The sequence below is a fragment of the Oncorhynchus clarkii genome, chromosome 31 (assembly GCF_045791955.1).
Source record: "Oncorhynchus clarkii lewisi isolate Uvic-CL-2024 chromosome 31, UVic_Ocla_1.0, whole genome shotgun sequence".
NCBI lineage: Eukaryota > Metazoa > Chordata > Actinopteri > Salmoniformes > Salmonidae > Oncorhynchus > Oncorhynchus clarkii.
In genome coordinates, this window is record NC_092177.1 from 1,431,745 (window position 1) to 1,458,956 (window position 27,212).

General features: G+C 45.9%; 1 protein-coding gene across 1 annotated transcript; it reads left to right on the forward strand.

The window, feature by feature from the left end:
* Positions 1–15,643: 15,643 nt before the first annotated feature.
* LOC139391051 (neurite extension and migration factor-like) lies at positions 15,644–21,723 on the forward strand. Its single transcript, XM_071138533.1, is given in 7 exon segments — positions 15,644–15,755; positions 15,852–16,148; positions 16,446–18,317; positions 18,702–20,364; positions 21,463–21,496; positions 21,498–21,536; positions 21,538–21,723. Coding segments are annotated over 7 exon segments (4,137 nt in total). The 3' UTR covers positions 21,658–21,723.
* Positions 21,724–27,212: the final 5,489 nt, after the last annotated feature.

A 27,212-nucleotide genomic window follows, 5' to 3' on the forward strand; every position in this document is an offset into this window, starting at 1 on the left:
ACCACTGATACAATTCAATGGATCAACCAGACCAGCTAATCAACCACTGATACAATTCAATGGATCAACCAGACCAGCTAATCAACCACTATACAATTCAATGGATCAACCAGACCAGCTAATCAACCACTGATACAATTCAATGGATCAACCAGACCAGCTAATCAACCACTGATACAATTCAATGGATCAACCAGACCAGCTAATCAACCACTGATACAATTCAATGGATCAACCAGACCAGCTAATCAACCACTAATACAATTCAATGGATCAACCAGACCAGCTAATCAACCACTGATACAATTCAATGGATCAACCAGACCAGCTAATCAGCCACTAATACAATTCAATGGATCAACCAGACCAGCTAATCAACCACTGATACAATTCAATGGATCAACCAGACCAGCTAATCAACCACTATACAATTCAATGGATCAACCAGACCAGCTAATCAACCACTAATACAATTCAATGGATCAACCAGACCAGCTAATCAACCACTGATACAATTCAATGGATCAACCAGACCAGCTAATCAACCACTATACAATTCAATGGATCAACCAGACCAGCTAATCAACCACTAATACAATTCAATGGATCAACCAGACCAGCTAATCAACCACTAATACAATTCAATGGATCAACCAGACCAGCTAATCAACCACTAATACAATTTAATGGATCAACCAGACCAGCTAATCAACCAATGATACAATTCAATGGATCAACCAGACCAGCTAATCAACCACTAATACAATTCAATGAATCAACCAGACCAGCTAATCAACCACTGATACAATTCAATGGATCAACCAGACCAGCTAATCAACCACTGATACAATTCAATGGATCAACCAGACCAGCTAATCAACCACTGATACAATTCAATGGATCAACCAGACCAGCTAATCAACCACTATACAATTCAATGGATCAACCAGACCAGCTAATCAACCACTAATACAATTCAATGGATCAACCAGACCAGCTAATCAACCACTATACAATTCAATGGATCAACCAGACCAGCTAATCAACCACTGATACAATTCAATGGATCAACCAGACCAGCTAATCAAACACTGATACAATTCAATGGATCAACCAGACCAGCTAATCAACCACTGATACAATTCAATGGATCAACCAGACCAGCTAATCAACCACTATACAATTCAATGGATCAACCAGACCAGCTAATCAACCACTGATACAATTCAATGGATCAACCAGACCAGCTAATCAACCACTGATACAATTCAATGGATCAACCAGACCAGCTAATCAACCACTGATACAATTCAATGGATCAACCAGACCAGCTAATCAACCACTAATACAATTCAATGGATCAACCAGACCAGCTAATCAACCACTGATACAATTCAATGGATCAACCAGACCAGCTAATCAGCCACTAATACAATTCAATGGATCAACCAGACCAGCTAATCAACCACTGATACAATTCAATGGATCAACCAGACCAGCTAATCAACCACTATACAATTCAATGGATCAACCAGACCAGCTAATCAACCACTAATACAATTCAATGGATCAACCAGACCAGCTAATCAACCACTGATACAATTCAATGGATCAACCAGACCAGCTAATCAACCACTATACAATTCAATGGATCAACCAGACCAGCTAATCAACCACTAATACAATTCAATGGATCAACCAGACCAGCTAATCAACCACTAATACAATTCAATGGATCAACCAGACCAGCTAATCAACCACTAATACAATTTAATGGATCAACCAGACCAGCTAATCAACCACTGATACAATTCAATGGATCAACCAGACCAGCTAATCAACCACTAATACAATTCAATGGATCAACCAGACCAGCTAATCAACCACTGATACAATTCAATGGATCAACCAGACCAGCTAATCAACCACTGATACAATTCAATGGATCAACCAGACCAGCTAATCAACCACTGATACAATTCAATGGATCAACCAGACCAGCTAATCAACCACTATACAATTCAATGGATCAACCAGACCAGCTAATCAACCACTAATACAATTCAATGGATCAACCAGACCAGCTAATCAACCACTAATACAATTCAATGGATCAACCAGACCAGCTAATCAACCACTATACAATTCAATGGATCGACCAGCTAATCAACCACAAATACAATTCAATGGATCAACCAGACCAGCTAATCAACCACTAATACAATTCAATGGATCAACCAGACCAGCTAATCAACCACTAATACAATTCAATGGATCAACCAGACCAGCTAATCAACCACTAATACAATTCAATGGATCAACCAGACCAGCTAATCAACCACTGATACAATTCAATGGATCAACCAGACCAGCTAATCAAACACTAATACAATTCAATGGATCAACCAGACCAGCTAATCAACCACTAATACAATTCAATGGATCAACCAGACCAGCTAATCAACCACTGATACAATTCAATGGATCAACCAGACCAGCTAATCAACCACTGATACAATTCAATGGATCAACCAGACCAGCTAATCAACCACTGATACAATTCAATGGATCAACCAGACCAGCTAATCAACCACTATACAATTCAATGGATCAACCAGACCAGCTAATCAACCACTGATACAATTCAATGGATCAACCAGACCAGCTAATCAACCACTGATACAATTCAATGGATCAACCAGACCAGCTAATCAACCACTGATACAATTCAATGGATCAACCAGACCAGCTAATCAACCACTAATACAATTCAATGGATCAACCAGACCAGCTAATCAACCACTGATACAATTCAATGGATCAACCAGACCAGCTAATCAGCCACTAATACAATTCAATGGATCAACCAGACCAGCTAATCAACCACTGATACAATTCAATGGATCAACCAGACCAGCTAATCAACCACTATACAATTCAATGGATCAACCAGACCAGCTAATCAACCACTGATACAATTCAATGGATCAACCAGACCAGCTAATCAAACACTGATACAATTCAATGGATCAACCAGACCAGCTAATCAACCACTATACAATTCAATGGATCAACCAGACCAGCTAATCAACCACTAATACAATTCAATGGATCAACCAGACCAGCTAATCAACCACTAATACAATTCAATGGATCAACCAGACCAGCTAATCAACCACTAATACAATTTAATGGATCAACCAGACCAGCTAATCAACCAATGATACAATTCAATGGATCAACCAGACCAGCTAATCAACCACTAATACAATTCAATGGATCAACCAGACCAGCTAATCAACCACTGATACAATTCAATGGATCAACCAGACCAGCTAATCAACCACTGATACAATTCAATGGATCAACCAGACCAGCTAATCAACCACTGATACAATTCAATGGATCAACCAGACCAGCTAATCAACCACTATACAATTCAATGGATCAACCAGACCAGCTAATCAACCACTAATACAATTCAATGGATCAACCAGACCAGCTAATCAACCACTATACAATTCAATGGATCAACCAGACCAGCTAATCAACCACTGATACAATTCAATGGATCAACCAGACCAGCTAATCAAACACTGATACAATTCAATGGATCAACCAGACCAGCTAATCAACCACTGATACAATTCAATGGATCAACCAGACCAGCTAATCAACCACTATACAATTCAATGGATCAACCAGACCAGCTAATCAACCACTGATACAATTCAATGGATCAACCAGACCAGCTAATCAACCACTGATACAATTCAATGGATCAACCAGACCAGCTAATCAACCACTGATACAATTCAATGGATCAACCAGACCAGCTAATCAACCACTAATACAATTCAATGGATCAACCAGACCAGCTAATCAACCACTGATACAATTCAATGGATCAACCAGACCAGCTAATCAGCAACTAATACAATTCAATGGATCAACCAGACCAGCTAATCAACCACTGATACAATTCAATGGATCAACCAGACCAGCTAATCAACCACTATACAATTCAATGGATCAACCAGACCAGCTAATCAACCACTAATACAATTCAATGGATCAACCAGACCAGCTAATCAACCACTGATACAATTCAATGGATCAACCAGACCAGCTAATCAACCACTATACAATTCAATGGATCAACCAGACCAGCTAATCAACCACTAATACAATTCAATGGATCAACCAGACCAGCTAATCAACCACTAATACAATTCAATGGATCAACCAGACCAGCTAATCAACCACTAATACAATTTAATGGATCAACCAGACCAGCTAATCAACCACTGATACAATTCAATGGATCAACCAGACCAGCTAATCAACCACTAATACAATTCAATGGATCAACCAGACCAGCTAATCAACCACTGATACAATTCAATGGATCAACCAGACCAGCTAATCAACCACTGATACAATTCAATGGATCAACCAGACCAGCTAATCAACCACTGATACAATTCAATGGATCAACCAGACCAGCTAATCAACCACTATACAATTCAATGGATCAACCAGACCAGCTAATCAACCACTAATACAATTCAATGGATCAACCAGACCAGCTAATCAACCACTATACAATTCAATGGATCAACCAGACCAGCTAATCAACCACTGATACAATTCAATGGATCAACCAGACCAGCTAATCAAACACTGATACAATTCAATGGATCAACCAGACCAGCTAATCAACCACTGATACAATTCAATGGATCAACCAGACCAGCTAATCAACCACTGATACAATTCAATGGATCAACCAGACCAGCTAATCAACCACTAATACAATTCAATGGATCAACCAGACCAGCTAATCAACCACTGATACAATTCAATGGATCAACCAGACCAGCTAATCAACCACTGATACAATTCAATGGATCAACCAGACCAGCTAATCAACCACTAATACAATTCAATGGATCAACCAGACCAGCTAATCAACCACTAATACAATTCAATGGATCAACCAGACCAGCTAATCAACCACTGATACAATTCAATGGATCAACCAGACCAGCTAATCAACCACTGATACAATTCAATGGATCAACCAGACCAGCTAATCAACCACTGATACAATTCAATGGATCAACCAGACCAGCTAATCAACCACTATACAATTCAATGGATCAACCAGACCAGCTAATCAACCACTGATACAATTCAATGGATCAACCAGACCAGCTAATCAACCACTGATACCATTCAATGGATCAACCAGACCAGCTAATCAACCACTAATACAATTCAATGGATCAACCAGACCAGCTAATCAACCACTGATACAATTCAATGGATCAACCAGACCAGCTAATCAGCCACTAATACAATTCAATGGATCAACCAGACCAGCTAATCAACCACTGATACAATTCAATGGATCAACCAGACCAGCTAATCAACCACTATACAATTCAATGGATCAACCAGACCAGCTAATCAACCACTATACAATTCAATGGATCAACCAGACCAGCTAATCAACCACTAATACAATTCAATGGATCAACCAGACCAGCTAATCAACCACTAATACAATTCAATGGATCAACCAGACCAGCTAATCAACCACTAATACAATTTAATGGATCAACCAGACCAGCTAATCAACCACTGATACAATTCAATGGATCAACCAGACCAGCTAATCAACCACTAATACAATTCAATGGATCAACCAGACCAGCTAATCAACCACTGATACAATTCAATGGATCAACCAGACCAGCTAATCAACCACTATACAATTCAATGGATCAACCAGACCAGCTAATCAACCACTGATACAATTCAATGGATCAACCAGACCAGCTAATCAACCACTAATACAATTCAATGGATCAACCAGACCAGCTAATCAACCACTATACAATTCAATGGATCAACCAGACCAGCTAATCAGCCACTGATACAATTCAATGGATCAACCAGACCAGCTAATCAACCACTGATACAATTCAATGGATCAACCAGACCAGCTAATCAACCACTAATACAATTCAATGGATCAACCAGACCAGCTAATCAACCACTGATACAATTCAATGGATCAACCAGACCAGCTAATCAGCCACTGATACAATTCAATGGATCAACCAGACCAGCTAATCAACCACTAATACAATTCAATGGATCAACCAGACCAGCTAATCAACCACTGATACAATTCAATGGATCAACCAGACCAGCTAATCAACCACTATACAATTCAATGGATCAACCAGACCAGCAAATCAACCACTGATACAATTCAATGGATCAACCAGACCAGCTAATCAACCACTGATACAATTCAATGGATCAACCAGACCAGCTAATCAACCACTGATACAATTCAATGGATCAACCAGACCAGCTAATCAACCACTAATACAATTCAATGGATCAACCAGACCAGCTAATCAACCACTAATACAATTCAATGGATCAACCAGACCAGCTAATCAACCACTGATACAATTCAATGGATCAACCAGACCAGCTAATCAACCACTGATACAATTCAATGGATCAACCAGACCAGCTAATCAACCACTGATACAATTTAATGGATCAACCAGACCAGCTAATCAACCACTATACAATTCAATGGATCAACCAGACCAGCTAATCAACCACTGATACAATTCAATGGATCAACCAGACCAGCTAATCAACCACTGATACAATTCAATGGATCAACCAGACCAGCTAATCAACCACTGATACAATTCAATGGATCAACCAGACCAGCTAATCAACCACTGATACAATTCAATGGATCAACCAGACCAGCTAATCAGCCACGGATACAATTCAATGGATCAACCAGACCAGCTAATCAACCACTATACAATTCAATGGATCAACCAGACCAGCTAATCAACCACTAATACAATTCAATGGATCAACCAGACCAGCTAATCAACCACTGATACAATTCAATGGATCAACCAGACCAGCTAATCAACCACTATACAATTCAATGGATCAACCAGACCAGCTAATCAACCACTAATACAATTCAATGGATCAACCAGACCAGCTAATCAACCACTAATACAATTCAATGGATCAACCAGACCAGCTAATCAACCACTAATACAATTTAATGGATCAACCAGACCAGCTAATCAACCACTGATACAATTCAATGGATCAACCAGACCAGCTAATCAACCACTAATACAATTCAATGGATCAACCAGACCAGCTAATCAACCACTGATACAATTCAATGGATCAACCAGACCAGCTAATCAACCACTGATACAATTCAATGGATCAACCAGACCAGCTAATCAACCACTGATACAATTCAATGGATCAACCAGACCAGCTAATCAACCACTATACAATTCAATGGATCAACCAGACCAGCTAATCAACCACTAATACAATTTAATGGATCAACCAGACCAGCTAATCAACCACTAATACAATTCAATGGATCAACCAGACCAGCTAATCAACCACTATACAATTCAATGGATCAACCAGACCAGCTAATCAACCACTGATACAATTCAATGGATCAACCAGACCAGCTAATCAAACACTGATACAATTCAATGGATCAACCAGACCAGCTAATCAACCACTAATACAATTCAATGGATCAACCAGACCAGCTAATCAACCACTGATACAATTCAATGGATCAACCAGACCAGCTAATCAACCACTGATACAATTCAATGGATCAACCAGACCAGCTAATCAACCACTGATACAATTCAATGGATCAACCAGACCAGCTAATCAACCACTAATACAATTCAATGGATCAACCAGACCAGCTAATCAACCACTGATACAATTCAATGGATCAACCAGACCAGCTAATCAGCCACTGATACAATTCAATGGATCAACCAGACCAGCTAATCAACCACTAATACAATTCAATGGATCAACCAGACCAGCTAATCAACCACTGATACAATTCAATGGATCAACCAGACCAGCTAATCAACCACTATACAATTCAATGGATCAACCAGACCAGCTAATCAACCACTAATACAATTCAATGGATCAACCAGACCAGCTAATCAACCACTGATACAATTCAATGGATCAACCAGACCAGCTAATCAACCACTATACAATTCAATGGATCAACCAGACCAGCTAATCAACCACTAATACAATTCAATGGATCAACCAGACCAGCTAATCAACCACTAATACAATTCAATGGATCAACCAGACCAGCTAATCAACCACTAATACAATTTAATGGATCAACCAGACCAGCTAATCAACCACTGATACAATTCAATGGATCAACCAGACCAGCTAATCAACCACTGATACAATTCAATGGATCAACCAGACCAGCTAATCAACCACTGATACAATTCAATGGATCAACCAGACCAGCTAATCAACCACTGATACAATTCAATGGATCAACCAGACCAGCTAATCAGCCACTGATACAATTCAATGGATCAACCAGACCAGCTAATCAACCACTGATACAATTCAATGGATCAACCAGACCAGCTAATCAACCACTAATACAATTCAATGGATCAACCAGACCAGCTAATCAACCACTGATACAATTCAATGGATCAACCAGACCAGCTAATCAGCCACTGATACAATTCAATGGATCAACCAGACCAGCTAATCAACCACTGATACAATTCAATGGATCAACCAGACCAGCTAATCAACCACTGATACAATTTAATGGATCAACCAGACCAGCTAATCAACCACTATACAATTCAATGGATCAACCAGACCAGCTAATCAACCACTGATACAATTCAATGGATCAACCAGACCAGCTAATCAACCACTGATACAATTCAATGGATCAACCAGACCAGCTAATCAACCACTGATACAATTCAATGGATCAACCAGACCAGCTAATCAACCACTGATACAATTCAATGGATCAACCAGACCAGCTAATCAGCCACGGATACAATTCAATGGATCAACCAGACCAGCTAATCAACCACGATACAATTCAATGGATCGACCAGACCAGCTAATCAACCACTGATACAATTCAATGGATCAACCAGACCAGCTAATCAACCACTGAACGCTGATACATATGCATAATGAGCGCTCCACGTCCTTTCCAACTGGTAAAAATCGCTGCTCGCTCCCAGGAAAAAAAACACCTCTCCAAATTCGCTCCATTCATTAAAATCCCAATTTAACCAACACCCACCTATTTACAATTGAAGTCGGAAGTTTACATACACTTGGAGTCATTAAAACTCATTTTTCAACCACTCCACAAATTTCTTGATAACAAACTATAGTTTTGGCAAGTCGGTTAGGACATCTACTTTGTACATGACACAAGTCATTTTTCCAACAATTGTTTACAGACAGATTATTTCACTTATAATTAATTCACTGTATCACAATTCCAGTGGGTCAGAAGTTTACATACACTAAGTTGACTGTGCCTTTAAACAGCTTGGAAAATTCCGGAAAATTATGTCATGGCTTTAGAAACTTCTGATTGGCTAATTGACACAATTTGAGTCAATTGGAGGAGTACCTGTGGATGTATTTCAAGGCCTACCTTCAAACTCAGTGCGTCTTTGCTTGACATCATGGTAAAATCAAAAGAAATCAGCCAAGACCTCAGAAAAAACATTGTAGACCTCCACAAGTCTGGTTCATCCTTGGGAGAAATGTCCAAATGCCTGAAGGTACAACGTTCATCTGTACAAACAATAGTACGCAAGTATAAACACCATGGGACCCTGCAGCCGTCATACCGCACAGGAAGGAGATGCGTTCTGTCTCCTAGAGATGAACGTACTTTGGTGCGAAAAGTGAAAATCAATCCCAGAACAACAGCAAAGGACCTTGTGAAGATGCTGGAGGAAACAGGTATAAAAGTATCTATATCCACAGTAAAAACTAGTCCTATATCGACATAACCTGAAAGGTCGCTCAGCAAGGAAGAAGCCACTGCTCCAAACCCTCCATAAAAAATCCAGACTATGGTTTGCAACTGCACATGGGGACAAAGATTGTACTTTTTGGAGAAATGTCCTCTGGTCTGATGAAACAAAAATAGAACTGTTTGGCAATAATGACCATCGTTATGTTTGGAGAAAAAAGGGGGAGGCTTGCAAGCTGAAGAACACCCTCGCAACCGTGAAGCATGGGGATGCCAGCATCATATTGTGGGGTTGCTTTGCTGCAGGAGGGACTGGTGCACTCCACAAAATAGATGGCATCATGAGGAAAGAAAACAATGTGGATATATTGAAGCAACATCTCAAGACAAAGCTTGGGCCTTCAGTGACTCCAAGCATACTTCCAAAGTTGTGGCAAAATGGCTTAAGGAAAACAAAGTCAAGGTATTGGAGTGGCCATCACAAAGCCCTGACCTCAATCCTATAGAAGATTTGTGGGCAGAACTTAAAAACCATGTGCGAGCAAGGAGGCCTACAAACCTGACTCACTTACACCAGCTCTGTCAGGAGGAATGGGCCACAATTCACCCAATTTATTGTGGGAAGCTTGTGGAAGGCTACCTGAAACGTTTGACCCAAGTTAAACAATTTAAAGGCAATGCTACCAAATAATAATTGAGTGTATTTAAACTTCTCACCCACTGGGAATGCGATGAAAGAAATAAAAGATGAAATAAATAATTCTCTCTACTATTATTCTGACATTTCACATTCTTAAAATAAAGTGGGGATCCTATTTGACCTAAGACAATACTTTTTTACTAGGATTAAATGTCAGGAACTGTGAAAAACTGAGTTTCAATGTATTTGGCTCAGGTGTATGTAAACTTCTGACTTCAACTGTATGTGACTACCTGGACCATTCTGATTTGAAGTATTGAATTGATTTGAATAAAAAGTATTTTTATAAACATGAAAAGGTAAGAGGCATCATTTCAAATAAACATGTCATGTTAAACAGCATATAAACTCGGTGAGGAACCAGACAGGAACGAAAACTAATTATGTTGGCTATATTATTTCAATCAATAAAGCCCTTTTTAAATCAGCAGATGTCACAAAGTGCTAGCAGCACGACCAGGTGGACTGGGGAACGCAAGGAGTCATGGGCTCAGGTCCTCTGGCAGGGGAAGGAGAGAGGAAGAGAGAGAGAATTAGAGGGAGCATACTTAAACTCACACAGGACACCAGATAAGACTAGACCCCCGGCACATAGACTATTGCAGCATAGATACTGGAGGCTGAGATGGGGACGGGGGGACACTGTGACCCCATCCGATGATACCTCCGGACAGGGCCAACCAGGCAGGATATAACACCAACCAATTTACCAAAGCACAGCCCCCACATCACTGAAGGGATATCAACAGACCACCAACCTACTACCCTGAGACAAGGCTGAGTATAACCCACGAAGATCTCCTCCACCGCATGAGCCAGAGGGGGTGCAAAACCGGACAGGAAGATCACGTCAGTGACTCAACCCACTCAAGTGACGCACCCCTCCTAGGGACTACATGGAAGAGCACCAGTAAGCTAGTGACTTGTAATAGGGTTAGAAGCAGAGAATCCCAGTGGAGAGAGGGGAACCGGCCAGGCAGAGACAGCAAGGGCGGTTCGTTGCTCCAGCGCCTTGCCGTTCAACTTTATACTCCTGGACCAGACTACACTCAATCATATGACCTACTGAAGAGATGAGTCTTCAGTACAGACTTAAAGGTCGAGACTGAGTTTGCGTCTCTCACATGGGTAGGCAGACCATTCCATAAAAATGGAGCTCTATAGGAGAAAGCCCTGCCTCCAGCTGTTTGCTTAGAAGTTCTAGGGACAATTAGGAGGCCTGCGTCTTGTGACCATAGCGTACGTGTAGGTATGTACGGCAGGACCAAATCAGAGAGATAGGTATGAGCAAGCCCATGTAATGCTTTGTAGGTTAGCAGTAAAACCTTGAAATCAGCCCTAGCCTTAACAGGAAGCCAGTGTAGGGAGGCTAGCACAGGAGTAATATGATCAAATATTTTGGTTCTAGTCAAGATTCTAGCAGCCGTATTTAGCACTAACTGAAGTTTATTTGCCAAAAAGTTGGAATCACAGAATCATCTAGAATGTCATTGTATGATGTAGCGTTAAGATGTCCCTTTCCATGGAACTAAGGATCCTAGCCCTGAACCATGAAAAAAGACCCCAGACCATTATTCCTCCTCCACCAAACTTTACACTTGGTTCTATGCATTCGGGCAGGTAGCGTTCTTCGGTCTGCCATCACTTCAGAGAACGTGTTTCCACTGCTCCATGGTAGTGAGCTTTACACCTCTCCAGCCGACGCTTGGCATTACACATTACACACCTGAGGCTCGTGTGCCGCTGCTCCACCATGGAAACCCATTTCTTCCCGACTAACAGTTCTTGTGCTGACGTTGCTTCCAGTGTCAATTTGGAACTCGGCATTGAGTGTTGCAACTGAGGACAGACAATTTTTACGCGCTACGCGCTACAGCACTAGGCGGTCCCGTTCTGTGAGCTTCTGTGGCTTACCACTTCGCTGCTGAGCCGTTGTTGCTCCTAGACTTTTCCACTTCACAGTAACAGCACTTACAGTTGACAAACTGATGTGTTGGAAAGGTGGCGTCCTATGACGATGCCACCTTGAAAGTCACTGAAATCTTCAGTAAGGCCATTCTACTGCCGATGTTTGTCTATAGAGATGAATGACTGTGTGTTCGATTTCTCTACACCTGTCAGCCACGGGTGTGGCTAAAATATCCGAATCCACTAATTTGAAGAAGTGTCCACATACTTTTGGTGATGTAGTGTAGATAGAGTAGTATCTTGCAGTACATAGGCTACACTGACACACCCCACACACACATACATTCTGTGAGTATTGTCAGCTGAAAGGCTGAAAGAGACATCAAAGCATTCCTCAGGACTGGAAATATCACTCAGTTACACACTAATCACATTACAGTTACTCTCCCAATATAAACGTAAGCACTGCTAACACACGCACGCACGCACACACACACACAACCAATAAAGTACACAAAGAGTAGCACAGAGAGAGAGAGAGATCACCATGGAAACGGAAAGCCACTATTCTATTTTTAGCCTCATTTAGTTTCTCTTGTGGTTGTTAACCTATAGGAACCTTACAGGAGACAAAACACATTGGTTATGGTAATTAGCTGTTCCCTCCTCCTATAGGAACCTTACAGGAGACAGAACACATTGGTTATGGTAATTAGCTGTTCCCTCTTCCTCCTATAGGAACCTTACAGGAGACAGAACACATTGGTTATGGTAATTAGCTGTTCCCTCCTCCTCCTATAGGAACCTTACAGGAGACAAAACACATTGGTTATGGTAATTAGCTGTTGCCTCCACCTGCTCTCTACCTCCTTCCCACTCATGCTTCCCTCCCTTGACTCAATGACCTCTCATATCATCTTATCTCCTCCTGATTCAATGTCCTCTCATCTCACCCTGATTCAATGTCCTCTCATCTCACCCTGATTCAATGTCCTCTCATCTCACCCTGATTCAATGTCTTCTCATCTCATCTTCTACAGACTCAATGACATCTCATCACATCTCCTCATGACTCAATGTCCTCTCATCACATCTCCTCATGACTCAATGACATCTCATCACATCTCCTCATGACTCAATGTCCTCTCATCACATCTCCTCATGACTCAATGTCCTCTCATCACATCTCCTCATGACTCAATGACATCTCATCTGATCTCCTCCTGACTCAATGTCCTCTCATATCATCTTCTCCAGACTCAATGTCCTGTTATCTTGTCTCCTCCTGACTCATTATCCACTCATCTCTTCCTGACTCAATGTCCTCCCATCTCATCTGTTCCTGAGTCAATGTCCTCTGATCTCATGTAATCTTCCTCTCGACTCAACATACCCTCATCTCATCTCCTGCTGAATCAATCTCCTCTCATCTCATCTCCTCCTGACTCAATATCCTCTCATCTCATCTCCTCATGACTCAATATCCTCTCATCTCATCTCCTCATGACTCAATCTCCTCTCATCTCATCTCCTCATGACTCAATATCCTCTCATCTCATCTCCTCATGACTCAATATCCTTTCATCTCTTCTCCTCATGACTCAATCTCCTCTCATCTCATCTCCTCATGACTCAATCTCCTCTCATCTCATCTCCTCATGACTCAATATCCTCTCATCTCATCTCCTCATGACTCAATATCCTGTCATCTCATCTCCTCATGACTCAATCTCCTCTCATCTCATCTCCTCATGACTCAATCTCCTTTCATCTCATCTCCTCCTGACTCAATCTCCTCTCATCTCATCTCCTCCTGACTCAATGTCCTCTGATCTCATCTAATCTTCTCCTGACTCACTGCCCTCTCACCTCATCTCCTGCTGACTATATGTCCTTTAATTTCATTCCCTCCTAACTCAATGGCCCATTAAGCATGTCTAGAGATGTCCCGTATTGGGACAGTGGTCACCAATGGGATGTTGGCCACATGAATGCTCTTTCCCATGAAACGTGTATTGAACGTCTTTTTTGAAAGACCTATTTGACATTAAGGGGATGGTCTCTTGGAAACATTCCTTGCACATCATTCCTATCTTAAGGCTATTTAATGACCTAATGCGTTCTTTAAAGTAGTAGACTGCAGTAGTCTGCAACATCAGTCTGCAGACTGATGTTGTCTTCCTGATGTTTTCTGTTCTGTCTGAATCTATCTGCAGACTGATGTTGTCTCCCTGTTGTTTTCTGTTCTGTCTGAATCTATCTGCAGACTGATGTTGTCTCCCTGTTGTTTTCTGTTCTGTCTGAATCTATCTGCAGACTGATGTTGTCTCCCTGTTGTTTTCTGTTCTGTCTGAATCTATCTGCAGACTGATGTTGTCTCCCTGTTGTTTTCTGTTCTGTCTGAATCTATCTGCAGACTGATGTTGTCTCCCTGATGTTTTCTGTTCTGTCTGACTGTGTCCTTCTGGTTACTGATTCTGAGACTGTTGTTTCTGTTCTGTCCCCCAGGAGTGTTGTGTCAGCAGAGAGGAGACCTGAGGCTGTGTGGTGTGGCCATCCATGTTGCCGTCCTCCCTTTATCTCTACCATCCTATCCTCCTCCCCTCTTCCTCCTCTTCCTCCGCCTGCTGCAGAGAGTGGCCCAGCTCCCTCTCTCCCCCTGCAGTCGTGCATTTCTGAGCCCCTGCCCTGCCTGACTCCTGCCTCCCCCCTGCCCTGCCTGACTCCTGCCTCCCCCCTGCCCTGCCTCCCCCCTGCCCCTGCCTCCCCCCTGCCCTGTCTTACTCCTGCATCCCACCTGCCCTGCCTCCCCCTGCCCTGCCTGACTCCTGCCTCCCCCTGCCTGCCCCTGCCTCCCCCTGTCCCTGCCTCCCCCTGTCCCTGCCTCCCCCTGCCCCTGCCTGACCCCTGCCCCTGCCTCCCCCTGCCCTTGCCTCCCCCCTGCCCCTGCCTCCCCCTGCCTGACCCCTGCCCCTGCCTCCCCCCTGCCCCTGCCTCCCCCTGCCTGACCCCTGCCCCTGCCTCCCCCTGCCCCTGCCTCCCCCCTGCCCCTGCCTGTCCCTGCCTCCCCCCTGCCCCTGCCTCCCCCTGCCCCTGCCTCACCACTCACCCCCCCCCCCCCCCCCCCCACCATGATGGAGTTGGGGGGTGTGTCCTATCTGACAGAGGAGTGTCTTCTACAGGCCACGCCCACCTGCCTTGGGTGCTTCATCGAGACCCGGCACCCCGCCCCTATCCATGACTCCGCCCCTATCCATGACCCCGCCCCTATCCATGACCCCGCCCCTATCCATGACCCCGCTCCTATCCATGACCCCGCTCCTATCCATGACCCCGGCCCCACGACTCCTGACCTTGACCGCGAGGCTGGGCTGGTAAGCCACCAGGACTTGGAGGCCACTTCCTGCCCTATCTCTGACATCCGCAGCATCAATATCCCATGTCTGAGCCAGGCTGGGGAGGTCATAGAGGTCCTCGGGGAGCCGCTCCTGCCAGACCAGCTTCTCAGCTTCTCCATGACCAAAACCTGCCACGCCACCGCCCTCACTACCGCCCTCGTTACCGCTAACGACAAGACAGGAGACAACAGAGAGAAGACAGAAGCAGAGGATCCCACGACCAAGAATCTGTATGAGGGCCTCCTATTGGACAAGATGAACAGAGAGGAGGGCCTCCTATTGGACAAGATAAACAGAGAGGAGGGCCTCTTATTGGACAAAGTGAATGTGGAGGAAATGCTGCTATTGGACAAGGTCAACGGGGGGGGAGTGTTGCTATTGGACAAAGTGAATGGGGAGAAGGTGCTGCTATTGGACAAGGTCCCCAGGGAGGAAGTGTTGCTATTGGACAAGATGAACAGAGAGGAGGTCCTCTTATTGGACAAAGTGAAAGGGGAGGAGGTGCTGCTATTGGACAAGGTCAGCAGGGGGGAAGTGTTGCTATTGGACAAAGTGAACAGAGAGGAGGTCCTCTTATTGGACAAAGTGAAAGGGGAGGAGGTTCTGCTATCGGACAAGGTCAGCGGTGAGGAGGTCCTTCTGGCCAATGCGGGTCAGGACTGGGGTTACTTCGAGTCGTTTATCAGTGAGTCCAAGATGGAGCTGCTGGACCTGTGTTCTAAGACCGACCTGTCAGTCAACCTGTTCTCCGAAGACGACGTTGACAACCTGTTTGACGACGACGACGAGGACTCAGCTCTGAGCAGCGAAATGTGTTCTCTAAAGATCCGCTACGAGTCCTTCCAGGACAACATGAGAGAGAAGACCAACGTCCTGCAGGAGGACACACAGTTCAACTTCTTCCCCTCTGTCCTGGTCAACTGTGCCAAGAGGGAGGATGGAGGAGAAGGAGGAGGAGGGGGGAGGAGGACAGGGGAGGAGGGTAAAGCTGAGGAGCTGAGCCTTGTGGTGGGGGAGGAGGGTGGGAAGGTGGGGGATGTTAATCCCCTAGTGGGGTCTCAGGGGTCCCAGGGTTCACCCCTCTCCTCCACCTCCTCTGTCAACTACTTGCTGGAGTTCAGAAACTCAGTCGAGGAGGATGCGGAGTACAGCGACGAGTCCTCCTGCACCTCCTCGGACACCCTGCAGGAGGTGCAGCCGGGTCAGAGGAGGGGAGGAGGAGGAGGAAGTGCGCCCAGGGGTTCCAGGAGACCCTCTGACCCTCTGGACTACGGCCTGCGCTCCAAAAGGAAGGTCCACTACAGTGACGACTACCTGTACGACGTCGACTCCATCGACAGCCACGACAAGACCGAGAGAATCGCCACGGAGAAGAGAGAGAAGTTTCCGGCGGAACAGAGGGAGGAGGATGTGGACTGGTGCCCCAAGAAGAGACGGAAATTCTCCCGGAAGGAGCCGCCAGTCATCACCAAGTACATAATCATCAACCGCTTCAAAGGACAGAGACGCATGTCTGTGAATCTGGGCAGGCTGGACCCTGCCGGGGACGCTGCCATGAGCCTGGACACTGCCGGCGAGAACCACTACTCCTCTCTGTCTCCACTGAAAGACTTCTGGCAGGAGAGGAGGAGGGAGCGGGAGGAGCAGCTGCGGCTGGCGTCCAGAGATAAACAGCATCTGAACAGGCACCGCCACCGCCCCTTTAGTTCCATGCACCCCAAACGGAAATACAAGATAGCCAACAGGCTGTGTGTCCAGAGGATCCTCCAGACAGGGGAGGGATCAGCAGCAGCTCAGGACTCAGGTTCTACCCCATCTGTCTCTGATCAGGCTGTTACTACAGAGGAGGGGGGAGGGGGAAGAGCATCGTTAGAACAACAGGACATCACACACACCGGAACAGCCAAGAGGAGCCGCACCCAGGAGAGAGAGGAGAGGGATGGGAGGAGGACGGGAGGAGGGAAAACAGGGAGGATAAGGAAATTCAAGAGCCAAGCCAGGCTGAGCAGTAACAAGACAATGAAAGAGGGAGGAGCAGGTGGAAGAGCGGAGGGGGGGAGCGTGATGAATGGAGCGGCGGATGCCAGTACTGCTGCTGATGCTGGGGTGTTAACCAACCAGGAGCCTGCTGGCAGCGTACGAGTGGCAGACATCAGCTCTAACACACCCAGCCCCCCTTTCTCCTCCCTGGATCCCACCAACCAGCAGACATTCCCCTTCACCTCCTCCTCCTGCGCCTCTGTCCTCATCTCTTCTGACCAAGCTGTACCTTCTGGGGAGAGGGAGGAAGAGGTGTCAGTGATCCCAGGGGGGTACCTGCAGACCCTACTAGATTCCACAGACTCCTCCAGGAGGGTAGGTATCACCTACTACCCCCAGCATCCCCCCACGCAGAACTATCCCCCAGGTCTCTCTCTAGAGGAGAAACAGACCCCCAGGCAGAACTATCCCCCGGGTCTCTCTCTAGAGGAGAAACAGCCCCCCACGCAGAACTATCCCCCGGGTCTCTCTCTAGAGGAGAAACAGCCCCCCACGCAGAACTATCCCCCGGGTCTCTCTCTAGAGGAGAAACAGCCCCCCACGCAGAACTATCCCCCGGGTCTCTCTCTAGAGGAGAAACAGCCCTGCAGGCAGAACTATCCCCCTGGTCTCTCTCTAGAGGAGAAACAGCCCCCCAGGCAGAACTATCCCCCTGGTCTCTCTCTAGAGGAGAAACAGACCCCCAGGCAGAACTATCCCCCTGGTCTCTCTCTAGAGGAGAAACAGACCCCCAGGCAGAACTATCCACCAGGTCTCTCTCTAGAGGAGAAACCGTTTTCCTCCCTGCAGCTAGTCCAGAGCTGTGTCCTCTCCCCTCCCTCCGAGTCAGAGCTCCAACAGTCCCCCCAAAACTGTCCCAGCTTCCCCCTCTCCATGTGGAACCACCAGCCCCATCTCTGCCCCAGCTACCCTCACAGCCAGGGGGGCTTTGGCCCCGACACCACTCTCCTTTCCAGCGGGTTCCTGCCCTTGACGGACGGCCTGCCTGGGTCGGGGTCTGGGTCGGACTACAGCCAGCAGGGATCAGAGACTGACAGACTGCTGTACGAGAAGAGTTACCTTGTGGAGGGGGACGGGATGGGGTTGCAGGAGCTGCAGGTGTGTCAGTCAGGTGTCTGTCTGGGGCAGGTGCAGTACCAGCGAGGCTCTCTCTGCTCAGACCATGGATGTCTGATCAGCTATGACTCTGTGGGCTCCTTGTCTGCCTGCTCCTCCAACTATAGCTCTCAGAGCTTTGGGGAACAGCGTGAGGGAGGAGGGGAGATGGAGGAGAGGAGAGACAGCTACCTGCAGCACTGCAGCCCCACGGTGTTGTTCCAACAGAGCCTGGAGAACATGGGTCACCCCATCACCCCCCTCAGAGAGTCCTCAGACCTCCTCGACATTTCAAACTTCACCCCCGACAAGTTCAGACACTCCTCCCTGTCCGAGCTGTCGTCCCCGGAGACCCCCAACCTCTCCCCCCAGGTGACGGGGTGGGAGATGAGGACAGGAGGCAAAGCCCCGGAGTACCAGGATCATGTGACAGGATGTGACATCAGCAGGGAGGCGAAGTGGAACTGTGAAATCATGCAGCAGGCGGAGCAGCACGGGGTGGATGGGCGGCCCTCATTCAACGGAGAGGGGGAGGGGGGGAAGAACACCCGCTCTAAGAGGAAAGCAGGTTATAAACAGGCTGCAGCGGCAGCAGGGGGACAGCAGGGGCCTAAGAGAGGCCGGGCCCCCAGAGCATCCAAGACAGAGAAGGTGAAGATGCCTAGACAGAGCCGCTCTTCTAAGAAGATCAAAGCCATGCTGGAGGGGAAGGCTGCCAAGGGCCAGGCGCAGGCGGGGGGGAACCTTCAGCCCCATAGCCACGGTAGCACTGGGGACTGGTGTGGTAGCAGTACCGGGCCTAGGGGCTGGTCGGAGGGGAACACCAGCCTGGGGGAAGGGAAGGAGCAGCAGGAGTTTGAGGAGCCATCCAACATCCTGTCCAACATTGTGTCTGGCATGGCGGAGGTCCAGAGGTTCATGATGGAGTCCATGGAGCCTCAGTGGGACCCGCTGGAGGGCGACCTGCCGCCCGACACCAACAGCCTCAACATGAAGACCCTCCACATCCTCCAGGGGAGGGGGGGCAAGAAGGGAGCAGGCTCCGTGGGGGTCGGACGGGGCAGGAAGGCCAGGGGCAAGGTGGGGAAGAACCAGGCCAAGTTTAACACCTCCCACCCCATCTTCCCCCAGCTCGCTCTGGGCTGCAACATGTTCGACAAACCCAACTCTATTAGCCCAGGCCCCACGCACAAAAAACTGTACCGTCACAAGACCAGTGCCAAGTTCCCAAACATGGAGACTGTGAAGGGCAAGCGAGGGGGAGCGGAGAGGAACCCAAACAAGGACTTGGCCCTCATGGTCTCTTTTGAGAAACTGAGGTAATATTTTGTTATCTGATGCTGTTGCCCTCCCTAACACCCCACGCCCCCCTGCCTCCGTCCACTACCTGCTCAGCTCCCCTTCCTCCTCCCACCCCCCTATCTCCGTCCACTACCTGCTCAGCTCCCCTTCCTCCTCCCACCCTCTATCTCCCTCCACTACCTACTCAGCCCCCCTTCCTCCTCCCACCCCCCTATCTCCCTCCACTACCTACTCAGCCCCCCTTCCTCCTCCCACCCCCCTATCTCCCCTCACTACCTGCTCAGCCTCAAGTCCCCCCCAATACTAGATCAGCCCCCCTTCCTCCTCCCACCCCCCTATCTCCCCTCACTACTTTCTCAGCCCCCTTCCTCCTCCCACCCCCCTATCTCCCCTCACTATCTGCTCAGCCTCAAGTCCCCCCCACTACCTGCTCAGCCCCCCTTCCCACTCCCACCCCCCTATCTCCCCTCACTACTTTCTCAGCCCCCTTCCTCCTCCCACCCCCCTATCTCCCCTCACTACCTGCTCAGCCTCAAGTCCCCCCCACTACCTGCTCAGCCCCCCTTCCTCCTCCCACCCCCCTATCTCCCCTCACTACCTTCTCAGCCCCCCTTCCTCCTCCCATCCCCCTATCTCCCCTCACTACCTGCTCAGCGCCCCCTCTTCTCCCAGCACCACTGATGCTGCAATGCTAGAGCTGCATGATGACTACATTACCCAGACTCCCCCACTTCCTTTACCCCCCTGAAGAGGACCGTAATATCTGCATGAGAAACATTCTTGTAGTTCTTCTTTACAAACTACGTATTGAGTGATTGTGTCCAGCTGTATTGAGGTCTGAAACAAACCACCATGGCTGTTTGTTTCTGCTTTGTTTTTTCTTTCCTGGTTGTTTCAGTTTTTGTCAGAAAAAATATGAAGCCTTTAAAACAGTTTTATCTTTTGTAGGAACTGTGTTTTGTTTGTGTATTTTCTCAGTGAACTTTGCTGGACTAAGTTGTGTATTATCTCAGTGAACCTTACTGGCCCGAGTTGTGTATTTATCTCCCTTCTGAAGGAAGGTAAATAAATGCTTTCAGTGACCTTCAACCTCCCCCCGCCCCTCTGTTTCGTAGGCAGAATATGGCCGTCTTGTTGTCGCTGTCCTTCAGATAGACACTGCCTGGCTCAGTTCAAGAGGAAAAACTACAACCCCCCATAACACCCCTCTCTCTTCTGAGCCCCTCCCCTTGTATAAAACCAAGACATCTTCAACACAAGATGGGACCATTTTTGTATCGATAACATATCAAATTAGCATTTTGTCTTAATTTTCTTAATTTTCTTTATTTTGGAATGAGCTTGTAATTCTCCTGTTCTTTACTGTTCTGTTTCTCCTGGAGGTTTTAAAAAGGAGCTGGTCGTTCTAACGAGACATTTATAGATGTTCACAGTGCTCCGTCCACTATCAGAGTATTTTTGTCTATGTTGTTGTACAGCTCCATGCACTATCTGCAAAAAAATGATAATTATTTTAATCTTCAAAATCAATGTGCCAAAAGGTAAAGATTATGTCTTATATTTATACTGAACAACAATATAAACGCAACATGCAATATTCTCAAATTTTTGACTGAGTTACAGTTCATATAAGGAAATCAGTCAATTGAAATCGATTCATTAGGCTCTAATCTATGGATTTCACATGACTGGGCAGGGGCGCAGCTATAGGCCCACCCACTTGGGAGCCATGCCCAGCCAATCAGAATAAGATTTTCCCACAAAAGGGTTGTATGCTCCCCACAGACATCTGTGGAATTTTGTTGTTTGAAAAAACTGCACATTTTAGGGTGGACTTTTATTGTCCCCAGCACAAGGTGCACCTGTGTAATGATCATGCTGTTTAATCAGCTTCTTGATATGCCACACCTGTCAGGAGGATGGATTATCTTGGCAAATGAGAAATGTTCACTAACAGGGATGTAAACAAATGTGTGCACAACATTTAGAGAAATTAGCTTTTTGTGTGTCTGGAACATTTCTGGGATCTTTTATTTCAGCTCATGAAACATGGGATCAAAACTGTACATGTTGAGTTTATATTTTTGTTCCGTGTAGAATACAGAGACTATAGAGTATAGATCTATAGAATACAGAGCGGATATTGGCTGTTTCGTTTTCTTTATCCTTTGTGAATATCGAATGCTCTGGTTGGCTGGCTGCTCACAGAGGTAATCATGTCAGATAGACAGCAGAGTGCTTCATTCCATAGTCATGTTGTATCAGGACGTTCAAGGTGTTGTATTACTGACAGCAGTGAGTTGTGTTGCAGCCATACATCGATTCAGAGGACACGACCTCATCACAATGCAACCATTTCAGAAGGAAAAAAACAATTGGGATATACACTAGTAGAAATCAATGAAAGCATTTCCAGCAGCTACGACTCCTATTGCCATTCCATATGAGATGTTAAAGGGGGTCAGCACCACTTCATTCCACCATTCCATATGAGATGTTAAAGGGGGTCAGCACCACTTCATTCCACCATTCCATATGAGATGTTAAAGGGGGTCAGCACCACTTCATTCCACCATTCCATATGAGATGTTAAAGGGGGTCAGCACCACTTCATTCCACCATTCCATATGAGATGTTAAAGGGGGTCAGCACCACTTCATTCCACCATTCCATATGAGATGTTAAAGGGGGTCAGCACCACTTCATTCTACCATTCCATATGAGATGTTAAAGGGGGTCAGCACCACTTCATTCCACCATTCCATATGAGATGTTAAAGGGGGTCAGCACCACTTCATTCCACCATTCCATATGAGATGTTAAAGGGGGTCAGCACCACTTCATTCCACCATTCCATATGAGATGTTAAAGGGGGTCAGCACCACTTCATTCCACCATTCCATATGAGATGTTAAAGGGGGTCAGCACCACTTCATTCCACCATTCCATATGAGATGTTAAAGGGGGTCAGCACCACTTCATTCCACCATTCCATATGAGATGTTAAAGGGGGTCAGCACCACTTCATTCCACCATTCCATATGAGATGTTAAAGGGGGTCAGCACCACTTCATTCCACCATTCCATATGAGATGTTAAAGGGGGTCAGCACCACTTCATTCCACCATTCCATATGAGATGTTAAAGGGGGTCAGCACCACTTCATTCCACCATTCCATATGAGATGTTAAAGGGGGTCAGCACCACTTCATTCCACCATTCCATATGAGATGTTAAAGGGGGTCAGCACCACTTCATTCCACCATTCCATATGAGATGTTAAAGGGGGTCAGCACCACTTCATTCCACCATTCCATATGAGATGTTAAAGGGGGTCAGCACCACTTCATTCTACCATTCCATATGAGATGTTAAAGGGGGTCAGCACCACTTCATTCTACCATTCCATATGAGATGTTAAAGGGGGTCAGCACCACTTCATTCTACCATTCCATATGAGATGTTAAAGGGGGTCAGCACCACTTCATTCTACCATTCCATATGAGATGTTAAAGGGGGTCAGCGCCACTTCATTCCACCATTCCATATGAGATGTTAAAGGGGGTCAGCACCACTTCATTCCACCATTCCATATGAGATGTTAAAGGGGGTCAGCACCACTTCATTCCATATGAGATGTTAAAGGGGGTCAGCACCACTTCATTCTACCATTCCATATGAGATGTTAAAGGGGGTCAGCACCACTTAATTCTACCATTTATTACATACCATTGTGTTGTATTTGACTCTTAAACATTCTCTATCAAAACAATGATATCTCAGACACTGGATGAGTCCCAAATGGCACGCTATTCCCTATATAGCCCAATGGCCCTGGTCAAAAGTAGTGCACTATATAGGAATTATGTTGTAATCACATATAGTTAACTCCACTTCTCTGTCAGATATGAACCTTGGAACTTTTCATTTTTGTACATGTATTGAAAGCAGTAACCCACCTCAGTGTTCTCTGAACGTATTGAAAGCAGTAACCCCCCTCAGTGTTCTCTGAACATATTGAAAGCAGTAACCCACCTCAGTGTTCTCTGAACGTATTGAAAGCAGTAACCCCCCTCAGTGTTCTCTGAACGTATTGAAAGCAGTAACCCACCTCAGTGTTCTCTGAACGTATTGAAAGCAGTAACCCCCCTCAGTGTTCTCTGAACGTATTGAAAGCAGTAACTCCCCTCAGTGTTCTCTGAACGTATTGAAAACAGTAACCCACCTCAGTGTTCTCTGAACGTATTGAAAGCAGTAACTCCCCTCAGTGTTCTCTGAACGTATTGAAAGCAGTAACTCCCCTCAGTGTTCTCTGAACATATTGAAAGCAGTAACTCCCCTCAGTGTTCTCTGAACGTATTGAAAGCTGTAACCCCCCTCAGTGTTCTCTGAACGTATTGAAAGCAGTAACTCCCCTCAGTGTTCTCTGAACGTATTGAAAGCAGTAACAAACCTCAGTGTTCTCTGAACGTATTGAAAGCAGTAACTCCCCTCAGTGTTCTCTGAACGTATTGAAAGTAGTAACTGCCCTCAGTGTTCTCTGAACGTATTGAAAGCACTAACTCGCCTGTGTTCTCTGAACGTATTGAAAGCAGTAACCCACCTCAGTGTTCTCTGAACGTATTGAAAGCAGTAACCCCCCTCAGTGTTCTCTGAACGTATTGAAAGCAGTAACTCCCCTCAGTGTTCTCTGAACGTATTGAAAGCAGTAACCCCCCTCAGTGTTCTCTGAACGTATTGAAAGCAGTAACTCCCCTCAGTGTTCTCTGAACGTATTGAAAGCAGTAACCCACCTCAGTGTTCTCTGAACGTATTGAAAGCAGTAACTCCCCTCAGTGTTCTCTGAACGTATTGAAAGCAGTAACTCCCCTCAGTGTTCTTTTTTTTATTTTTTTTATTTCACCTTTATTTAACCAGGTAGGCTAGTTGAGAACAAGTTCTCATTTGCAACTGCGACCTGGCCAAGATAAGGCATAGCAGTGTGAACAGACAACACAGAGTTACACATGGAGTAAACAATTAACAAGTCAATAACACAGTAGAAAAAAGGGGAGTCTATATATACATTGTGTGCAAAAGGCATGAGAAGGTAGGCAAATAATTACAATTATGCAGATTAACACTGGAGTGATAAATGATCAGATGGTTATGTAAAGGTAGAGATATTGGTGTGCAAAAGAGCAGAAAAATAAATAAATAAAAACAGTATGGGGATGAGGTAGGTGAAAATGGGTGGGCTATTTACCAATAGACTATGTACAGCTGCAGCGATCGGTTAGCTGCTCAGATAGCAGATGTTTGAAGTTGGTGAGGGAGATAAAAGTCTCCAACTTCAGCGATTTTTGCAATTCGTTCCAATCACAGGCAGCAGAGAACTGGAACGAAAGGCGGCCAAATGAGGTGTTGGCTTTAGGGATGATCAGTGAGATACACCTGCTGGAGCGCGTGCTACGGATGGGTGTTGCCATCGTAACCAGTGAACTGAGATAAGGCGGAGCTTTACCTAGCATGGACTTGTAGATGAGCTGGAGCCAGTGGGTCTGGCGACGAATATGTAGCGAGGGCCAGCCGATTAGAGCATACAAGTCGCAGTGGTGGGTGGTATAAGGTGCTTTAGTGACAAAACGGATGGCACTGTGATAAACTGCATCCAGTTTGCTGAGTAGAACGTATTGAAAGCACTAACTCGCCTGTGTTCTCTGAACGTATTGAAAGCAGTAACTCCCCTCAGTGTTCTCTGAACGTATTGAAAGCAGTAACTCCCCTGTGTTCTCTGAACGTATTGAAAGCAGTAACCCCCCCCCCAGTGTTCTCTGAACGTATTGAAAGCAGTAACCCACCTCAGTGTTCTCTGAACATATTGAAAGCAGTAACTCCCCTCAGTGTTCTCTGAACATTTCAGAACTACAGGACCATTATTATTATTTAAATAGCTTCTGAAGTTTCAGGGGTTTTTCCATTTCTTGAAAAAATTATGTTTTGGAGATAAGATGTTTTCATTCGTTGGACAGCGATGTGCTATGCCAGGGGTACATGGGATTTATTTCTGACATATGAGCTCTTTGCTGAGTCTGTTAGTAGTGAGATCAGATCACTTCCTTCCTGTCACAGTGATCACATTATCAGGTTGAATGGTTTGAATGTTATTTAATGACACTGTTATGGACAGAAGAAGCTCTGTGCATCCCAGTGTCTCTCTCTGGCTGGGTGCGTCACAAATGGCCCTCAGCAGGGTGTCATTTGACCAGGGCCCATAGGACCTTGGTAGTATACAGGGAACAGGGTGTCATTTGACCAGGGCCCATAGGACCTTGGTAGTAAACAGGGAACAGGGTGTCATTTGACCAGGGCCCATAGGACCTTGGTAGTATACAGGGAACAGGGTGTCATTTGACCAGGGCCCATAGGACCTTGGTAGTAAACAGGGAACAGGGTGCCATTTGACCAGGGCCCATAGGACCTTGGTAGTATACAGGGAACAGGGTGTCATTTGACCAGGGCCCATAGGACCTTGGTAGTATACAGGGAACAGGGTGTCATTTGACCAGGGCCCATAGGACCTTGGTAGTATACAGGGAACAGGGTGTCATTTGACCAGGGCCCATAGGACCTTGGTAGTATACAGGGAACAGGGTGTCATTTGACCAGGGCCCATAGGACCTTGGTAGTATACAGGGAACAGGGTGTCATTTGACCAGGGCCCATAGGACCTTGGTAGTATACAGGGAACAGGGTGTCATTTGACCAGGGCCCATAGGACCTTGGTAGTATACAGGGAACAGGGTGTCATTTGACCAGGGCCCATAGGACCTTGGTAGTATACAGGGAACAGGGTGCCATTTGACCAGGGCCCATGGGACCTTGG